Below are 20,910 nucleotides of genomic sequence, written 5' to 3' on the forward strand. Positions count from 1 at the left end.
ACAGTATCCACCTTTGTGCAGTGTTCAATATTCCATAATAATGAGTGGCAGTGAGGAAATTATGAATACGCTGCCCTCTAAACCACTAGCCAAAGATTCAGACTATTATCAGTGGAACTACTTTTAGTCTCTTCAGTTCTAATACATGGAAACCTCACAGGATCAGATCACCTGAATGGTCATGAGGTGCCAGTTATTGCTGTCCTAAATATAAAACATATCCAAGTCTTCACCTTGGGACAATCAGAATCCGGTGCAATAGCAGATGAAAAAGCTTCTCTCCCAGAGGAACTCAATGCCTTTAACATCCAATTTATCTCTAGTAAAGAACCACCCCTCTGCACCCCCACGTCCCCTGATGATCCTATTCTATCCATATCTGAGCTGCCTTCAGAAGAGTGAATCTGAGGAAAGCATCTGGTTCAGATGGAGTACCTGGCCGAATATTAACAACCTGTGCTGACCAACGTATTGATGTATTCACGGATATCTTCAGCATCTCACCCTGGCAGGGCATGGTACCCACCTGTTTCAAACAGGTGTCAATCATACCAGAACCCAAGAAGAGCGTAGTAACCTGCCTTAGTAACTATCGACCAGTAGCACTTTCATCTCCAATGATGAAGTGTTTTGAAAGGCTGGTGTGGAAGCATATCAGCTCCTGTCTGAGCAGCGAAGTGGATACGTTTCAGTTCATCTATCATAGCAACAGGTCTACAGCGGATGCCATCTCACTGTCTCTACACATAACTGTGGAACACCTGGACAGCAAAGATGCTCCTTATCGACTACAATTCAGCATTTAACACCATCCCCTCAAAACTGATCAACAAACTCCAAGACCTTGGAGTTAACACTCCAATGTCTAATTGGATCATGGATTTCCTCACCTCCAGACCCCAATCAGTGAGGATTGGTAAGGACATCTCCACAATCTCCATCAGTACCGGAGCACCACAAGGCCGTATTCTTATCCCCCTGCTCTACTCACTTTACACCTATGACTGTGGTTCGGTACGACAATAACACCATCTACAAATTTGCCAACGATACCATGATTGTGCATTATGTAAAGAAAGATGATGAGTCATCTTTCTATCGAAGGGAGAGTGAAAACTTGGCTGAATGATGCAACAACAACAACCAAGGAGCTGATTGTTGACTTCAGGAAGGAAAAACCAGAGGTATATAATTCAGTGATCATTGGGGGATCAGGGGTGAGCAAGTTTAAGTTCTTGGGAGTCACTATCTCAGAGAATCTTTCCTGGACCCAACACACTAATGGCATCGTGAAGCAAATCAGTGCCTCTACTTCCTCAAGAGTTTGCAGAGGCTTGATATGACACCGGAAACCCTGTCAGATTTCTAAAGATGTGTGGTAGAAAGTGTGTTGACCAGCTGCATCATGGTCTGGTATGGGAATACCAAAACCCCTGAGTGTAAAGTCCTCCAAAAGATAGCGGACACTGCCCAGGGCATCACTGGTAAAACCCACTATCGAAAACATCTCTGCTGCCATCAGAGAGCAGCAGCAATTATCAAGGATCCACACCACCCAGCACACCCTCTGTTCTCGCTGCTACCATCAGGAAAGACTCTCACTACCAGGTTCAGGAACAGCTGCTACCCCTCCACTATCAGTCTCCTCAACAAACAAACTCAATCAGGTCTCTTACTTGTGCACTTTATTGATTTTTTAAAAATTCTCTCTATTGCACGTTTTGTATATATTCATTATCTGTTTACAGTTCTTTATTTGTTTACATGTGTACATTTTGTACAGAATTTTTTGCTCTACCGATAAGTGGTAATTCTGCCTCGCCGGCAGGAAAATGTATCTCAGGGTTGTATGCTCTTTGACAATAAATCTGAAATCTAATCTCAATGGTGAGTCCAGATATGAAGCAAGAAATTAAAAGCATTTTGTTCATGCAACTTGCTGTATAAAAGCTCACAATGGATAAAAAGGTCTTTGATTGATAGTTGAAAATGATTGAGTGTTTTGGGACTATTGATGAATATGAGGCGTAACTGTGTCTGCCTGTCCCGCATCGGACTTGTCAGCCACAAACGAGCCTGCAGCTGACGTGGACATTTACCCCTCCATAAATCTTCGTCCGCAAAGCCAAGCCAAAGAAAAAGAAATAACACCTACTATCACCTTGTTCATTAGATGTATGGGTTTCATGGGCCAGGGGGGCATTCCACCGTGCTGTACTGTTAAAAATGCTTAACAGAGGGGTTGCATTCCCGGTAAACAGTCCATATTGTTTAATTTTTAAAATATTTAATTTAATTTATAAAAAATTTATACACACAGCACGGTAACAAGCCCTTTTGGGCCACAAGCCCGTGCCGCCCAATTACACCCAATCGACCTACAACCTCTGATACGTTTCGGTCGGTCAGAGAAAACTGGAGCCCCCAGGGAAAACCCACACAGACAGGGGAGAATGTGCAAACTCCTCAAAGACAGCACAGGAATCAAACCCAGGTCCTGATTGCTGACGCTGTAATGGCGTTGCACTAACTGCTACGCTAAATGTGCCACCCCGTGATCTTATGGCTAAAATGGACAAAATGTGTGTTTCTTTTACATATTGTGTTTATTTGGTTAGTTTTTCTCACATAAATTCCATGAGTGAATTTTTCTTCCATATCTTGATTTGTGTCAGGAGATGGAGGTACAATGTAATTGAAAGTTGATGGATTGGCCAGTAAATAATTAAATGAATAGTTTGGGTTTTTTTCCTGCTTTTTTTTTAGGGAAGACAGTTTTGTGGGTAGCATGGTTGAGTAACGGTTAGCGCAATGTTAATACAGCGTCAGTAACCAAGCACTCTAAGTGAGGAGTTTATACAGTCCACCCGTGTCTGCATGTGTTTCCTTTGGATTCTCTGGTTTCCTCACACCCTCTAAAATGTTCAGGGGGTTGTAGGTTAATGGGGTGCACGTGGGTGGCAGAGGCTCATTGTCCGAAAGGACCTGTTACCAGGATGTATGCCTAAATTTAATTTTAGGACATATCTGGGCAGTTTTCCACATGGTCAGGTAAATGCCAAGTGTGACTGTGCTGTAACAACTAGTTCAGATGCATAAATGTTCAAAAGCTCAGTCATATCTTGGACACTTGGGCTGTACTCAATACTTCAGCTGTCTCTTGACAACATGTGGAGAGAACTCCATGGATTGATGGTGGGAAGACTGCGAGGGGCTGAGATGGATCATCCACTTGGCACGATGGTGACTACTTCGGCCTTATCTTTTTAGTCCCTGCCCTTGTTAAGGATGGGGATGTTCTTGGAGCCACCTCCTCCAGTTAATTGTTTTGTTACAAACAAAAAATCTGTGCTTCTCCTGTTAAACAGCAGAAGAGACCACATTCTTCAGGAAGATATTTGATTGGTAGCACTAACCACGTGATATCTACATGATGCACCCCACTTCTGAAATTCACCTCCAGAGACGACACTATGGCCTGTTTTGCATTAGCAATGAAAGATGAATTTCCGAACAAATTTCTCTTTATAGCCATTGCTCACGAACAAATGCCAGCCAATAACAGCATGCACAATGAATAACTTGAAACCTCATTGGAATAGTTTAATGTTCCACGTCCTGAACATGTGCACAATTCCTCCTTTATATTTCCACTGCAATCAAATACTGTCAGTGTAAACTCCTCTCTATGTAATTAGGTGGCAGAGCCCTGCAGTATTCAATAATCCATGGATGTGGATGATGTTAACCAAAAAAAAGGAGCAAAGAAGCATTGGCAACTAATAACTTGAGAACTGGTCAGGTAATAAGAGACAGGAAAGAGGTATAATAGGTTTGTGTTCCACTCACTGGTGTTATCCCTCGGGGATTATGCTTCATGACATTTATTAACACATTGGAATGTATCGTTGTTATCTAAGCTTCCCGTTGACACTGTCTTAAGGTGGTACAGTAATTAAAGAGTGTAGAAATCTGCAAAGGAACATTGACAGTGTGTGAATGGATGAAATTGTGGGTGTTCAAGATGAAGCAATGAATAGCTGTTTGTTTTGGAAATATAATTCAAATTATTTTCTGAATTTTGAGAAGTTTTGCTTTATGGAAAAGCACAGATATTTCAGGCCCACTAAATTTTAAATATTACAATACAATATATACAGTAACAAAATACATTTCAAAATGGTTGCTTGGTCTCATCTTAACACAGTATTAAAAATTATGCTATAGTAGCTTGAAGCTCTTGAGAAAGACATGACAGTCATGTCACATTTGCAGTATAATCCTGAGACATCAGTTCATGCTTGCTGAAGAATTTAAAATGAGTTAATAATAAAATGAATGCATACTTAGGAAGGAAAACTGCTGTCAACATGTGACTCCAGACTCTCAGCAGTGTGGTTTGAAAGGCGGATGAAATATAAATGGATTACTCATGTTGGCCAGGAAAATAGAGAGGGAAAGAAAATAGAGAGGAAAAGTATTATCAGTTGGGAAATGCTGATGGATAAAGAGAGCTGGGTGTCCTATACATCAATGGCTGAAAGCAAACATTCAGGTGTAACAAACAATAAATTCCTTGCTGGAACTTTGAACTTTGAATACAGGAGTAAGAATGTCTTACTGGACCTTGGTGAGACAACACCTGTAAAGTAGATTTTGTTTTATTACCCAAGAAAAGATATCCTTGCCAGAAAGCAATGCAGCAAAGATTCATCATATGAGAGGAGATTGGGGCAAATACACCAATATTTACTGAATAATGAGTGGAGATCTCATTAAACTGTTCAGAATTCCGACAGGGCGAACAGACTGGATGCAGGAAGGCTGTTTCCCTTGGCCAACAGGTCTAGAACGTGATGTTAAACTGAAGTGAAAGGAAGCTTCTCCACTCAGACCTGGTGAACCTGGGAAATCCTCTATCCCCGAAGGCCTTGAAGGCCAAGGAAGTCCTGATTCAGGATCTCAACCCAAAATATCGACTATCCCTTTGCCTCCATAGACGCTGCCTAACCTGCTGAGTTAGTCCAGCAGAAGTTTTTCTGCTCCAGCTAGTAAAGCTGTTGCTTCATAGCTCCAATGACATGCCTTCAATCCCGATTTCATGTGCTGTCAGTGTGGAGTTTACATATGCTGCCGGTGGTCACAACAGCTTCTTTCGCTGCTCCAGTTTCCTCTTAGAGCCCAAGGACATGCAGATTGATGGGTTAACTGTCCATAAAAAAATGCTCCCTGTGTTCAGGTGCGTGTGCGTGTAGAATTAAGGGAATACAGTAAAGCCCTCATTATCTGGCACCCAAACAACTGGAAGCTCAAACAAATGGCAAAAAAAAATGAGGAAATAAGTAAGTAAGTAAATATGAAAATAAATCAGAATAAATAAAGTTTTAAATAAAAGTTTAAAATTGTAAAATAAAGGCTCTCTAAAGCAACACACAACCCCTTGGGAGCAAATGTTCAGCCAGCGGAGCGCCCCGGTCGTGCCCTGCTCGCAGCAGCTGTTTGAATATAGTTTCAATAAAGTTGTGTTAGGAATAAAATGGCGGCACCCAGGGTGAAGAGTTGGCTGTTGAAGCGACTCTCCCAAAGTGTCACCCTATCCCTGCCTGGTAAGAGTCTTTATCTTTATTAATATGTTACTATTCAATTATGTATATTAGTTAGGCTTTATCTGTAAACTTGGTAGAAGGGGGTTAATTATTAATTCGGTTAGTGTAGTGGGTAGCGCAACACTGTTACAGCGCCAGTGACTGGGGTTCGAATTTAAAGGAAGGAGTGTTGAGGGCCTGAGGGTGAGATGAGTCAGATTGTCAGCACAGGAAAAGTGCGCCGAGGGTCTGACTGGGACACAGGCGAGGAGGTGAGTCAGATTGAGCTGAGGGTCTGACTGGGACAGTTGTGCGGAGCGAGTCAGGTTTTGCCGAGGCCCTGACCGAGACACTTGTGTGGAGGGGAGATGGGTTGTCAGCATGAGGGTGTTAATTATGAGAGTGTCTCAGTTAGTGCAGTGGTTGGCACAACGCTGTTACACCACCAGCAACTGGGATTCTAATTTAAATTATGGGAATTAGCCGATTAAAGAGAACTTTACATTATTAAAGACTACAATACTGGTTTTGTTCAAATTACTTGACATTTTGCACTGCCTTTTGTCTTTTAAATAGCATATTCTTAATGCAAGTGTATTAGTTAGGCATCGGATGCCCCCCAAAGTTCCTCAACATGGTTATCCAACTGCACGAAAACCAACAAGGTCGGGTCAGTTACAGCAATGAGCTCTCTGAACCCTTCTCCATTAACAATGGCGTGAAGCAAGGCTGTGTTCTCGCACCAACCCTCTTTTCAATCTTCTTCAGCATGATGCTGAACCAAGCCATGAAAGACCTCAACAATGAAGACGCTGTTTACATCCGGTACCGCACGGATGGCAGTCTCTTCAATCTGAGGCGCCTGCAAGCTCACACCAAGACACAAGAGAAACTTGTCCGTGAACTATTCTTTGCAGACGATGCCGATTTAGTTGCCCATTCAGAGCCAGCTCTTCAGCGCTTGACGTCCTGTTTTGCGGAAACTGCCAAAATGTTTGGCCTGGAAATCAGCCTGAAGAAAACTGAGGTCCTCCATCAGCCAGCTCCCCACCATGACTACCAGACCCCCCACATCTCCATCGGGCACACAAAACTCAAAACGGTCAACCAGTTTACCTATCTCGGCTGCACCATTTCATCAGATGCAAGGATCGACAACGAGATAGACAACAGACTCGCCAAGGCAAATAGTGCCTTTGGAAGACTACACAAAAGAGTCTGGAAAAACAACCAACTGAAAAACCTCACAAAGATAAGCGTATACAGAGCCGTTGTCATACCCACACTCCTGTTTGGCTCCGAATCATGGGTCCTCTACCGGCATCACCTACGGCTCCTAGAACGCTTCCACCAGCGTTGTCTCTGCTCTATCCTCAACATTCATTGGAGCGCTTTCATCCCTAACGTCGAAGTACTCGAGATGGCAGAGGTCGACAGCATCGAGTCCACGCTGCTGAAGATCCAGCTGCGCTGGGTGGATCACGTCTCCAGAATGGAGGACCATCGCCTTCCCAAGATCGTGTTATATGGCGAGCTCTCCACTGGCCACCATGACAGAGGTGCACCAAAGAAAAGGTACAAGGACTGCCTAAAGAAATCTCTTGGTGCCTGCCACACTGACCACCGCCAGTGGGCTGATATCGCCTCAAACTGTGCATCTTGGCGCCACACAGTTCGGCGGGCAGCAACCTCCTTTGAAGAAGACCGCAGAGCCCACCTCACTGACAAAAGGCAAAGGAGGAAAAACCCAACACCCAACCCCAACCCACCAATTTTCCGCTGCAACCGTGTCTGCCTGTCCCGCATCGGACTTGTCAGCCACAAACAAGCCTGCAGCTGACGTGGACATTCACCCCCTCCATAAATCTTCGTCCGCGAAGCCAAGCCAAAGAAAAGAAGATAAAAGTGAGTCTCAGTCAACATGAAAATTTGCATATCTGACCCATGATCTCTGGAGGTGTTGATAGTAGGGATTTTAGTGTATGCATGTGCTTGACAGCCAGCATGGAGTCGGTTGGCCAAAGAGCCTCTTTCCATCCTGCTTGATTCCAAAACTTGAAATTTCCGATATTTAGAAATGAATAAAATTAAAATATTTCAATGTATTAAAAATATTAACGACTTACCTTTGTATTTTCAAGAAGCTTAAACCGAACACTGTAATTTGAAAATTGGAACCTTCCTTATTCTCAGGTCTGCACTTTTAAATATGTAATTTCCATTAAAATGAGAGTTTTGTCATTGTGGATTCAGAACCTGGTCTAAATTGCGGAGGGAACTAAGAACAGATTCCCTGCATTTGCACTGTAAAATCTCAGCACCCTTTTGTTTTGCTGTTGGATTCCACGTGGAATCCAGTGATAAAGCATAGGCAAAAATGACCAGTGGAGTTTGATCAGTGAGTTCATAACTGCACATACATGCAAGAGCAATTCACAACCTTTTTCTTTCCACTACATCCCACCTTAAGCAATCCCTTACTTACCACAGAGCACCGATGGCATAGGGTATGCTTAAAGTTGTATGTGAGTGGAAAGCAAAAGGTTGAGGACCACTGCATTAATGCAATTACACCAATATATGTTTAATCTTTGGCTCTTCAAAACCACTTGAAATAATTCTATATTTTTGCCAGTCTTCTAACTTGCAAGATGAAAATAATCTCTGGAATAAATGGAGAAGTCAACAGATTCCCTGAAAAATGAGGCTCTGTCCTTGATGGAACAGTAATTTATTGGCTAAAGGCACATTTAGGTAGATGAAACAAAATTTTCCTTATCAATTAACTTTAAAAAAAATGCTTAAACAGATGTACAGACCATCAAGAATATGCAAATGTTTTAACCATTAATTTGATATTAATCTCAATAAGTATAAAGTTCACTGTCAATTGTATTTGAGACTTTTGTCAATTGTATTTGAGACTTTTGTCAATTGTTTTTGAGACTTTTTTCCAGCTTTGAGCATAATTAATATTTGTTTAATTGCACAACTTGGCAATGATGGGGATGTTATAGCCTCACTCAGTTATCTGTCATTTCCAATGGTCTGATATCTTTAACTGTCCTCAGTCAAATCTAGGTACTCTACATTCTGAAATCTCTGAATTAGTGTAAAATAGAACTATTAATAACAATATTCACATATATTGCAGTAGAAAATCAATCAAAATTACTTCACAAAAGCATGATTAAAATTATCAGTAACCTTGCATACCCAATGAAATGAGCTGATACTCAAATACCTTTCTCCTCTCGTTTATTTGAGCAAGTGCAAGGAATCCACCTAAATATCAAGTTCAAATATGATTTTAAATCACAAACAATACATTGATTATGCCAAATGTGACTTGTACCATCCAATCCTAAGATTACACAAAAATATGCATTTCTCAGGCCAAAGTACAAACATGTTCATTCTTGACTGTGCTAAGATGAGACCTTGGCCCTCTCCCCAGCCAGTCAGTCAATATCATGTCTTTTCAAAAGTCATTTGCAATCATAGCCGCCTGACCCTGTTAACCATTTATGCTCTTAAACCTATCACTTCTGCATTCCTGCAGAGATGATTGTTTTAGGAATAAATACAATTTTTAAATTTTCTTGTCCACTTTACAGCTATTCTATAATTTTCACACAGTATATGGAAATCAACAAGTCAATCAAGTTATCTTGTATGATTCCATCTGTGTTGCCATTGGATAAACATTACAAAAACTGTTACGATGCAAACTCCATGAGATGGTTTAAAATAAGAATGAGTGCTTTAAAGTTTAAGGACTAGTGAATGGGAAGACCCTGTTAGGGTGACAAGTGTATGTAGTTTGATGTGAGATTTCCCTTCCATTATTTAAACTGATGATTTCATAAATTGTGAGGACATTAAGGCTGCCAATGCCCAACTTTCTGGAAGATCAGGTCATGTTTCTGTTTCACAATTATCAGCGATCCTGATCTCAGTGCAGTCTGTCTGGGGATTTGCCCCCAATGTTCCAGTTCCCTCCCACATGCCAAAAGCCTGCTGGTTAAGAAAAGTTAATTATCTGCTGGAAATTACCCTCGAGTAGGGGATGAGGGGGCTGATGGGCAGGGCATCTGAGAGGGAATAGGTTACAGGGAAATAAGTTAGGATGCGGAATTAATGGGATTGCTCCGAGAGCTGGTTTAGATGATGAGTCCTCAGTTGGAGAGAATAAAAAAGAAGCAATTAACAGGTGTAGGATAGTATGCTACTCTGGATTCTGACTGTATTTGCATATATAATTGAATTGTACAATGAGTTAAACTTCAGGAGGGTACACCTGAAAATACAGTGAAACCCCTGTTATCTGAACGCAAGCAACAGGCAAAAAAAAAACCACAAATAACTAGGTAAAAAAATACTGAAGTTCTAAATTGGCTTTAGTTCACCAATCATGTACACGCAATTACAAGTAACCAGAAAAACAACTTATCTGCCATTAAACAATCTTTTCCAACATGGGATGGAAATCTTGAATTGTTCATGGAAAAAATAATGAAAACAATATACCTTCTTTCAAGGAGGAATGAGTGGTAGGTTCAGTATAAGGTATCTTTGATTTGGTTATCTCATTTAAAAATCTATTTGCTGCAGTGATATTATACGTCTAAAATTATGTTCCATTATACATTAATTACCAATAGGAGCATTCCATTGAGCATTCCATTGTTGCAAAATGCCTAATGCAGCAAATGCGATGGGACTCCTAATATACCTAAGATGTACTTGTCAGGAACACTTACTGTCACATCCTAGTAAAGTGTCTGTGTATGGGAATTTCATTCTTGCATTCATTATTGTATTGATGCAGCGACTACTGTTGGGAAGGTTCGTCACCTTCCAAAGACTCCCAGCCCCTGCTGAAACAGTAGGTTAAAATACAAGCTGTGCATTTTAATCACCAATTATGAATTAAGGATTGTACTAATGTAAGAAAAGATGAGTGGATAACAAGTACAGTTATCAGGCACTTTGAATTAATCTTGCTTTGAGAAGAACAGGTAGTAGATCTAGTCTGCACATTGAAATGCCATGAAGGGATCTTGCATCTGCCAAGTGCCAAATCCTAACCTGGGCACACGTGGAAATTCGTGGACTGAATGCTCGTCAAATTGCTTTCTTTATGGAGGTCAAATGGACATCTAATTTTCCAGGTCAATATACATGGGAGGCTTTAAATAGATATAAAGCCTCCCATCAATATTAGCAACAGGAGTAGCAGTAGGTCACTTGACCCATCTAGTCTGCTCCCGTTCAACATCTTAGATGATCTTCTACCCAAAGCATATTTCCTTGTATTATCCCCATAGTTTTTGGTTCCTTACAAATATAATTAATACCCTGCAGAAAAGGATATGAGGTCTGACTTTCCTGCTGAGCCCAATGAGATCAGTGCTCCTTCTTCTAAATTGAAAAAAAAGCCAAGGCAATCTCATACAGTAAACCCTATTCCCACAACTACTCTGGTGAAGCTTTTCTGCACACCCTCCAAAGCCTTGTGTAAAAATATAAAGTTACACATGTAACTAAACACAGTCTTGCCAAGACCCTACATAATTGTAGTAAGTTGTATCAAGGCTAGCATAACATTTGTGTTCCTAATTGCTGCCTGCATTTGCAGGTTAACCTTTCACGACTTACACAGAAGAAAACTCAGCGTTTATGACATACCAAATTAAAAAGAAACGCCCAGCATTTCTGTGTTTTGAAAGCAAAGTGGATAACCTCCCCCTTCCCCCCATTTTATATCATCTGCCAAATTGTTGCCACTCACTCAGTTTGTTATATGACTTTGCTGTCTCTTTGCATCCTCGTCATTACCCATTTAGTTTCAAAGAAATCTCTTGGTGCCTGCCACATTGACCACCGCCAGTGGGCTAATATCGCCTCCAACCGTGCATCTTGGCACCTCAGTTTGGCGGGCAGCAACCTCCTTTGAAGAAGACCGCAGAGCCCACCTCACTGACAAAAGACAAAGGAGGAAAAACCCAACACCCAACCCCAACCCACCAATTTTCCCCTGCAACCGCTGCAACCGTGTCTGCCTGTCCCGCATCGGACTTGTCAGCCACCAACGAGCCTGCAGCTGACGCGGACATTTACCCCTCCATAAATCTTCGCCCGTGAAGCCAAGCCAATGAAAAGAAGAAAAACTTTTAAATGCTACACATGATCTCCTGGGCTACTTTGTGGGTTTAGATTAGGAATGGCTGAAGTATCACTGGTTTCCCTCTGCCTACTCTACAAAATATATCCTCAAGGATCTCCAAATAACTGAACAAAGATATTTCCCTTTCTCAAACCTACGTTAACTCTGCTCAATCAGTACTTTAATAGCATATCCTTTAAGGTTAATATTTTTTCACCACTGATGTTAGGCCAACAGGTATTTTGCCTAAACTTCATCAGATGTTTAAATGAACCTTACCAGTGACTAAGAATAAAACAAATAAATGTTTTTGAAGAAACCTTCACTGTTGCACGCTCGGATGGGTGCATTACTATGCAATTTGTCTTTCATGTTTGTTTATTGAAGTATCTTTATCACCATGCCATCTCTATCTTATTTTGATTTTAATAGTGATACGAGCATTAGTCACCCATAAAAGGCTGGTTTCAACCAACAACGTGGAACCTGACATGATCCAGTATGAAGTAAAACAAGAAAAGGTAAAGAAAGATGAAAATAATAGCAAATAAAAGCAGAAAATATTGAAATGCATAGTTTCCCAGGCAACAATTTGAAAACTCAGATACACTTGTATTGTAATTAATTCCCTCCAAAAATCTATGCCATTTATTTTGGAATTAGAGGTTGCAACTTCTTTAGTTGGGTTGAAGGCAGAAAGTACAGAAGCTTCAAGGCTGGCATCTCTAGTTTCAAGCAGTTTTTTTCCCCCCAACAGCTATCAGGCTCTTGAACCTCCCCATATTGTGCTTAACCCACTATAATTGGGACCTCCAAAAGATCTGTCTATGCCATTGAAACACTGCCTTTTTTGCACCACCTGTAATTAAGAATAAGTATTCATCTTTCCTTTTCTATTTATTAATTTTTTTGTCTCATGGCAGATTGTGTTAATTTTAATTCATATTATAGTATTTATCTTGTGAACATGTGTGGCTGAAGCAAGTAAGAATCTCGGTGCATTTGCCCACTCTAGTTGTGTATTTCACAATAAACTCTCAAACCTTGGGTTTCCAAGCCTGCCAGGTCATTAAAACAAGTCTTGCCAAAACCATTAATAACTTTGCCTGAAGTAATGGTGTTGGAGGTGAACTACTAGTTATCTCTTCCCAATTTTTGACCAGTTTCGGTCTTTGATGAGGTTGACTACATCTCAACTATCACCCAGCTGCTGGGACAGATCGCACCAGGCTTTACACCAGGCTTGCCTAATATCTCAGCTAGGTGCTCCTTCTTTGAACTTGAAAATGCAGTCTCAGTGACAACAATCTCCCAAGTTTAACATGGAGGTCCACAGCCTTCACCTATGGTTCCCGTCTCAACGGAAGAACGGAAGAAACAGGGGCAGGTGTCAGCCATCCAGCCCGTCAAGCCTGCTCCGCCATTCAACGAGATCATGACTGATCTGATGGATAAACATCTCCAATTATCTGCCTTTTCCCCGTATCCCTTAATTCCCCTACTTGGTAAATATCGACCCAACCTTGTCTTAAATATATTCACTGAGTTTGTCTCCACTTCTTCAATGAGCAGCGAATTCCATAGATTCATCACCCTATGGGAAAAGCAATTCCTCCTCATCTCCATCCTGAATCATGAGGCTATGTCCCTTAGTTGTAGTCTTCCCCCACCAATGGAAACTACTTACCTACCTTGATCTTATCTATGCTTTTCATAATTTTTGTACATTTCTACAAGATTCCCTCTCATTCTTCTAAATTCAAGAGAGTACAGTTGCGGACAACTCAATCTCTCCTCTCCTCATAGGCTAACCCCCCTCATCTCTGGAATCAACCTGGAGAACTTCCTCTGGAGCACCTCCAAAACCAGTACATCAAGTAAAGAGACCAGAACTACATGCAGCACTCCTGATGTGGCCTCACCAGAACCTCGTACCTTAAGCTGTAGAACTTCCCTGCTCCTAAATTCAATCCCTCGAGCAATGAAGGCCAACATTCCATTTGCCTTCTTGATAACCTGCTGCACCTTCAAACCAACCTTTTGTGATTCAGACCCAAGCACTCCCAGGTCCTTCTGCAAGACAGCATGCTGCAATCAACTTGCCATTTAAATAATATTTTGATCTTCCAGTTTTCCTTCCAAAGTGGAGAACCTCACATTTACCAACATTGTCCTCCATCTGCCAGACCCTTGCCCATTCACTTAACCTATCTATATTTCTCTGCGGGCTCTCTGTATCCTTGCACAATTTACTTTTCCGCTCAATTTAGTGTCATGACTGATTCTTTAGCAACCATTTATGGCTAAAGATGATTTGTCACATTATTAAGCTTTGCATTTGACCCAAAATGAGCTTTGGAGCCCATCTTTCTGTCATATCTGCTTTCTCAGTATATATACTGATAAAATCCATTAATGCTTTTGTTTCTGCTGGTTTCCTAGTCCAGTAACTTTTGGACAACCTCCCTCACTGCACCTGCAGCAAACACAAGCAATTCAAAACTTTGCTGCCCATTTCATAACTTGTGCAAGGACTCATTCACCCCTTACTCTCTGCTCACTGACCTGCAGAAGCTATTGATTAAACCAAGTTTTGATTTCAAAGTTGTCATTCTGTTCCAAATCCTTTCATTAATCTCAGTAAATCCTTCCAGCTGACTACCCCTCAAGATAACAATAACCTGGATCATAATTGTTCTACCATTGACATTTGAGTTTTCAGCCAGCAAGATCTTAACTTCTAGAATTCTTTCTTTGCTTCTCTACTTGTTTTTCCCTTTGAAGCCCTGTATGACTTCATGTTAAGTTTTGTTTAGTAATGCTCCTTTCTGGCCCTTGACTTTAAGGTACTATATAAATGTAGTTTAGAATTATGCATTTTTCTAGGACATTCCTTTTTAAAAAAAATCTTTTCTTGCCTAGAAAGTAATAGTGCACGATTTTATGTGGCATTAAGCCAGTATTACATATTTTCCTATGTAGAATGTGCAGGACCAAGGCTGCATCTAGGAGGGTAGGAAAGCAAGGTGGGCAATGAAAAAGTAATATTTTGTAAGTATTAATAGGTTGAGATTCAGAGGAATGGGGCTTGGTGAACGAGGCTTGGGGCGAGACAGAAGAACCTGGGAATATGGGTGTATAATGATGTGGGGATGGGTGGAGATGGGAATGGGGAAGGTGAGGGAGAGAGAGAGAAAGAAAAGGTGCTTGCTTCTGTGTCAACATATATTATAATTAATTTCCTGGTGCAATGTGCCTCAAAGAGTGTACCATTGGAAATAATGTCACTTTATAGATATCTGAGACTGAAAGTGTTATAAATTAGAAGCACCCACTCATACTTCCAGAATGAAGGAAAAATGACCCAAAAGTACCTCTAATTTAATTGCACACCTCCTAAACTTTCTCTGTGAAGCCAATTTTCTATTCATCCAGGTATCTCACCATGTGATCTAACCTTCCAGAACAGTATGCTGGGTGGAACCAAATCAAATGCCTTGCTGAAATACAATATCTACAGCAATTTCTTCATCAACCTTCCTGACCACATCTTAAAAAAAAGCTCTGTCAGATTTGTAAGACATGACTTCCCACCTCCAAAAACATGCTATCTATCCCGAATCAGGGATTTGTCCAAGTATGTGTGTGTGTGTGTGTATATATATATATATACATACACACACACACATAGAGTATATATATATGTATGTATAGATATAGATAGATAGATAGTGGATATATATATATAGTGTGTATATATGATATATATATATACACACACACATACATATATATTCTCCTTCTGGATACTGCCTTATCATTTACCAACCGCAGATGTTAGGCTCACTGGCATGTAGTTCCTGGCTTTCCCCTGCAGTCTTTCTTGAATAGAAGCAATATTTGCCACCCTCCAGGCTCTGGGACCTCACTGGTACTTAATGGTGACAAAAAAATTCTCAGCCAAGGCATCTGCAATTTTCTCTCCAGCTTCCCATAGTGTCCTTGGATATATCTATTCAGGGCCAGGAGATTTGTCCTTGACAGCATATACTCTAATACCTCAGAGGAGAATGAAAGGTTGGAATGGAGTCGCATCTACTAAACAGAATGTAAATATTCAGGAAACTGCTTTTGTTTCTAATGTATAGAAATTATTAGGTTAAAAAGTAGGTGGTGGGTTAATAAATTTGCAGATAACACATAGCTTGGAGTTTGTGGACAGTGCAGAGGGCTATCAAAGAATTCAGAGAATATAGATCAGTTATAGATATAGGCTGAGAAATGATGAATGGAATTTAATCTAGGCAAGTGTGAGCTATTGCACATTGGGAGGTTAAATTTAAGAGAACAGTATAATGAGAGGATTCTTAAAAGTATTGAAGTGCAGAAGTGCAGCCCCTTGAAATAGAGTGTTATAAAAAGATGTTTGTCTACATTAGTTGTGGCATTGAGCTCAGGAGTAAGGAAATCATGTTGCAATAACATAAAATTTGGTTCGGCTGCTCTTGGAAAATTGTATGAAATTCTGGTCACCCCATTACAGGAAGGATGTGGAAACTTTGCTGGGCTCCTCGCTGATCCACTGCCATGGATACCATCCTTTATAGGGCCCTGGTGAGACCTCACTTAGAGTATTGTGAGCAGTTTTGGGATCCTCATTTTAGAAAGGATGTGTTAACATTAGAGAAAGTTCAGAGGAGGTTCACAAGGAGGATTCTGGGAATGAAAGGGTTATCACACGAGGACTGTTCAACAGCTTTAGGTCTGTTCTCACTGGAATTCAGGAGAATTGGGGGGGGGGGGGGAGAATCTCATTGAAGCAGAACAGAGAGTCTAGGACAAGGTGGGAGAGTCTAGGACAAGAGGGCTGAACTTCAGGATTGAAGGGTGTCCGCTTAGAACAGAAATGTGGAGGAATTTCTTTCGAGATAGGGTGGTAAATTTGTGGAATTCGTTGCCACAGGCGGTTGAGGTCAAGCTGTTGGGTGTATTTAAGAGAGAGATTGATAGGTTCGGTTTATGGGGAGCAGGCCACGCAGTGGGGCTGAGTGGGAAAATGAATCAGCTCATGATTAAATGGCCTATTTCTGCTCCTATTGCCTTATGGTCTTAAAAACATTTCCAATCACTGATTGCACAAATAAACTGCAATCGAATAAGCCACTGTTCTTATTGGATTCGCAGGATTTATACACTTTTGTTCCATCTTATGTTTCCAGGAAAACCGTGAAATATGTTTGTTTAAAATCCAATTTCAAAACATTTAAGATGCATAATGATAATTGTTTCTTCTCTATGCTGCATGAAAACATAATTTTCCAAAAATATCACAGATTTTAATGCATGTTCTTAACATTATGATGAGTTCACAGTAGATGTTTACTTTTAACCTATTTAGAACAATTTACTCAGTTTATTTATTTCTTATTGAGGATATTTGCTATTAAAATTGGAGTAATATCTTAAACTATTCAACCAAACCTAATTAGGAAACCAATTATGTGGAATAATGATTATAATTACATTTACGTAACTTACTTCAAAGATTCTTCCAATTTATAAATGCGTTAGCTGTAAATGCTGTTCAATGTCACCCTGCAAAGGGCAAAATAGATTTTTGTTTCGTGAGCCAAAATTATTTTATTGGTTAGGCAGTATAGATTTGATAATCAACAGACCTTTAAAATGTTTAAGTAAACCTCTTGATCCTGATGGTGCGGTCCAAACTTTAACAGATGTATAAAGGATTTGAAATGGTGAAGTACGTATACACAGCCTCCAGCTCTGCTGCATGTGGTATCGAACTGGAAACCAACATCAAGTATCTCATAACAGGTGAGGACTGTTTCATAATTTGAATGACACTCCATTCATTTAAAGTCTTACTAATCTCCAGTGGTTTACCTGTTTTATATTCAACTGGGGGTGGGAGAAGGTAGAAGGGAATGGAGGGAAGGGGGAGAGAGAAGGGAGCAAAAGGTGGTAGTAAATGATTTTAACAATGGGAAGGGCGAATAGAGAGTTGAGGGGAAGAGATAGGAGGCAAACAAGAAAGAATGGCAGAGGGAAGGAACTGAAAAGGGGGATCATGGAAGGAATTGAGAGAGATAGAAAGAGAGGGGGTAGGGTCGACAAGGGAAAGGCAAGAAAGAGGAGGCTGTTAGAATGGAGGGCAGGGGGGAGGGGAAAATTATTGTCAGTCATCTGGAAATTAATTAGATTCCCACTGAAAGAAACAGGAAATCTAATTTGGGGAAACAGCAGAAAATGTATTGTTTTGTTTTTTGGAAATTGTGATTTGCAACACACACACACACACACACACACACACACACACACACACACACACACGCACACACACACGTGCGCGCGCACACACACACACACACACACACACACACACACACACACACACACACACACACACACACACACACATATACTGTATATATCTATTTCCCTCTTGAAGGTCACATTGCCATGCACCTACACTGTATCTGTGGCAATGGCTGCACGTAATATGGAAAAGTAGCTTATGGTAAAGCTATTTGTTCTTTGTTCAACAAAAATCACCCAATTTCAATTGGATCAAACTTTTTTTGCATCTGTATTTGTATGAATATTTTTAAAAATCTTCTGATTGTATATACACATTTAAAATGAAGACATTTATTCAGAATTATTTTTCAATCTATTGGTACAACCCTTAGAATGTTCCAGAATATTGAAAATTCTGTAGTTTTCTTCAACAGCGCAGGACAGCGGTGCCGTAGCTGCCTCATGGCTCAGCAACCCCGACCGCCGGTGATGTTTGTGTGGGGTTTGCAGGTTTTCCCCATGATCACCTGGGTTTGCTCTATTGCCCAGGCTTCCTCCCTCATTCCAGAGATGTGCAGTTGATAGGTTACTGTAAATTATGCCATGCATCAGGTGGGTCATGAGAAATGGGGCAGCTTAAAGCACAGAATGAAATATGACACAAGACCTTTTGATTATTGTAACTATGTTATTAGATAAACATGAGCAAGAATAGGTTGCATGATTTCTTCTTTGGCTTGGCTTTGCGGACGAAGATTTATGGAGGGGGTAAAAAGTCCACGTCAGCTGCAGGCTCGTTTGTGGCTGACAAGTCCGATGCGGGACAGGCAGACACGATTGCAGCGGTTGCAAGGGAAAATTGGTTGGTTGGGGTTGGGTGTTGGGTTTTTCCTCCTTTGCCTTTTGTCAGTGAGGTGGGCTCTGCGGTCTTCTTCAAAGGAGGTTGCTGCCCGCCAAACTGTGAGGCGCCAAGATGCACGGTTTGAGGCGTTATCAGCCCACTGGCGGTGGTCAATGTGGCAGGCACCAAGAGATTTCTTTAGGCAGTCCTTGTACCTTTTCTTTGGTGCATGATTAATACGTTTATTAAACACTACCTCATTAATTTTATCTGATATTTAGCTCTCTGCATTTGTTAAAGATGTCATTCTTACAGGAAAATATAGTACTGTTCCTTTACGGTCACTGGGTCAAAATCCTGGAACTCCCTCCTTAACAAAACTGTGGATAAACCACACATCAAAGACTGAAATGGTTCCTGAAATGCCCTCTTCTTGAGGGCAATTAGGAATGGACCGTTAGGAATGGTTCGGCCTGTGAAACCCATATCTCACAAATGAGTAAAAAATGTTACCCAATAACTATAATTTAATTTTGTGCAATTCTGTTCACCCAATTACAGGAAGGATGCAGAGGCTTTGGAAAGGATTTAGAAAAGCTTTACCAGGATATCACCTGATTTAGAAGATATAAATTATGGGGACAGATTGAACAAATGTGGGTTATTTTCTATATGCTTGGAAGTGACCTAGTAGAAGTTTATAAAAGCATGATGGGCATTGATAGAAAGGACAGTCAGAATCTTTTTTTGCCTGTGGCACAAGTATCACATATGTGTGGACATGTGTTTAAGGTGAGTGGGTGGAGGTGATTTTAAGGGAGATGTGCAGGGCAATCATTTTTATGCAGAGTGGGGAGTACCTGAAATGGCTGCCAGGAGTAATGGTGGAATTAGATACAACAGTGGTATTTAAGAGGTTTTCAGATAGATATCCTGTTATCCCCTATTCATGAGTCTATCAGGTCTGCGCAGCAGTGCTTTCGTTTGATTGGCACATCATGTTTGGCACAGACGCATAGGCTAAAAGGCCTGTTTCTGTGCTGTCCTGTTTTAATTGTCCTGCAGAGGTACCGAGGGAGCAGGCTGGAAGGATCATAGACTTACAGTTCCATTGTGTCCTTGAATGGGATTTTAAGATTCTTTCGTATGGGTCTTAAGAAAATCTGGCAAATTGTATGAATTATAATTTAAAGGGGTCAAACTTCTTTTGCTTATGGTTGGAATTGTAATTGTGAGCAGATTCAAATTTACCTTGGGAGAAGTACAGAACATTAAAATTAATAATTGAAAATGGATGTTACCCAGTTAAGTGTTATGACTATAGAAATAATATACATACAAAGCTTCCAGGGACAGACAGAACCACTACAAGTGTAAAGGCCCATTCGTCTTTTGTTCAGGTTGAAGAAAGTGCTGGAATAATGTTGCTCTATGCTTTTGCTGGAGATTGCAATGTATGCCCTTTACTTTTTGATGGATAGAAATATGGATATGCTTTCTTGTTTTAGGCCACTTTGGTATTGAGGGGATCATTCATATTGGAATCTGCAATTGGATTGTTCCATGGGATGACCTAACTTCATTACAAAAATGGCACCTTAAGTGGAACAAGTATGAAACAGGCTGTTCCTGTCAAGTAAGTCTCCCCCCAACTCTTCCATTAATCTCAAAATTGCTTTTCCCAATGCCACTGAATTATTACAGTGGAACAATTCCACGAACTGATAACATGGACACTGAGAGCAATCAGGACCAGAAAGTTTAGGTGACGAGACCCATCTCTTAACTGATAGTAAAATTGTAAAGCATTGGCCTAATTTTAATCAGATTAGCTGCCTACGTAGAAGACTTACTGATACTGCCACCACTTGGAAATATGTGATATCAATGTTTATGGTACCTGTAGGATGCAACAAGCACTGTATGTCAGACCAATACAATTTCAAAGAATTAAAGTAATATTCAGCATCTCTGGAGAGAGGAAAATGGCATTTCAA

General features: G+C 40.7%; 2 protein-coding genes across 2 annotated transcripts in view; one reads left to right on the top strand and one right to left on the bottom strand.

Annotated features, from left to right (window-relative positions):
* The window catches only part of syn2b (synapsin IIb), a gene marked incomplete at its 5' end in the record, with an annotated part of 191,081 nt that overhangs the window by 65,328 nt on the left and 104,843 nt on the right, over positions 1-20,910 (bottom strand). The gene's annotated exons all lie outside the window — the stretch shown is intronic.
* LOC138764225 (metalloproteinase inhibitor 2-like) overlaps positions 1-20,910 on the top strand; it is a 32,991-nt gene that overhangs the window by 7,107 nt on the left and 4,974 nt on the right. The window contains exons 2-4 of the mRNA XM_069939860.1: positions 12,187-12,275; positions 17,490-17,589; positions 20,422-20,549. Of these exons, the coding sequence (XP_069795961.1) occupies positions 12,187-12,275; positions 17,490-17,589; positions 20,422-20,549 (317 nt within the window). The remainder of the gene's footprint in view (positions 1-12,186; positions 12,276-17,489; positions 17,590-20,421; positions 20,550-20,910) is intronic.

Source organism: Narcine bancroftii, chromosome 5 (genome assembly GCF_036971445.1).
Source record: "Narcine bancroftii isolate sNarBan1 chromosome 5, sNarBan1.hap1, whole genome shotgun sequence".
Taxonomy (NCBI): Eukaryota; Metazoa; Chordata; class Chondrichthyes; order Torpediniformes; family Narcinidae; genus Narcine; species Narcine bancroftii.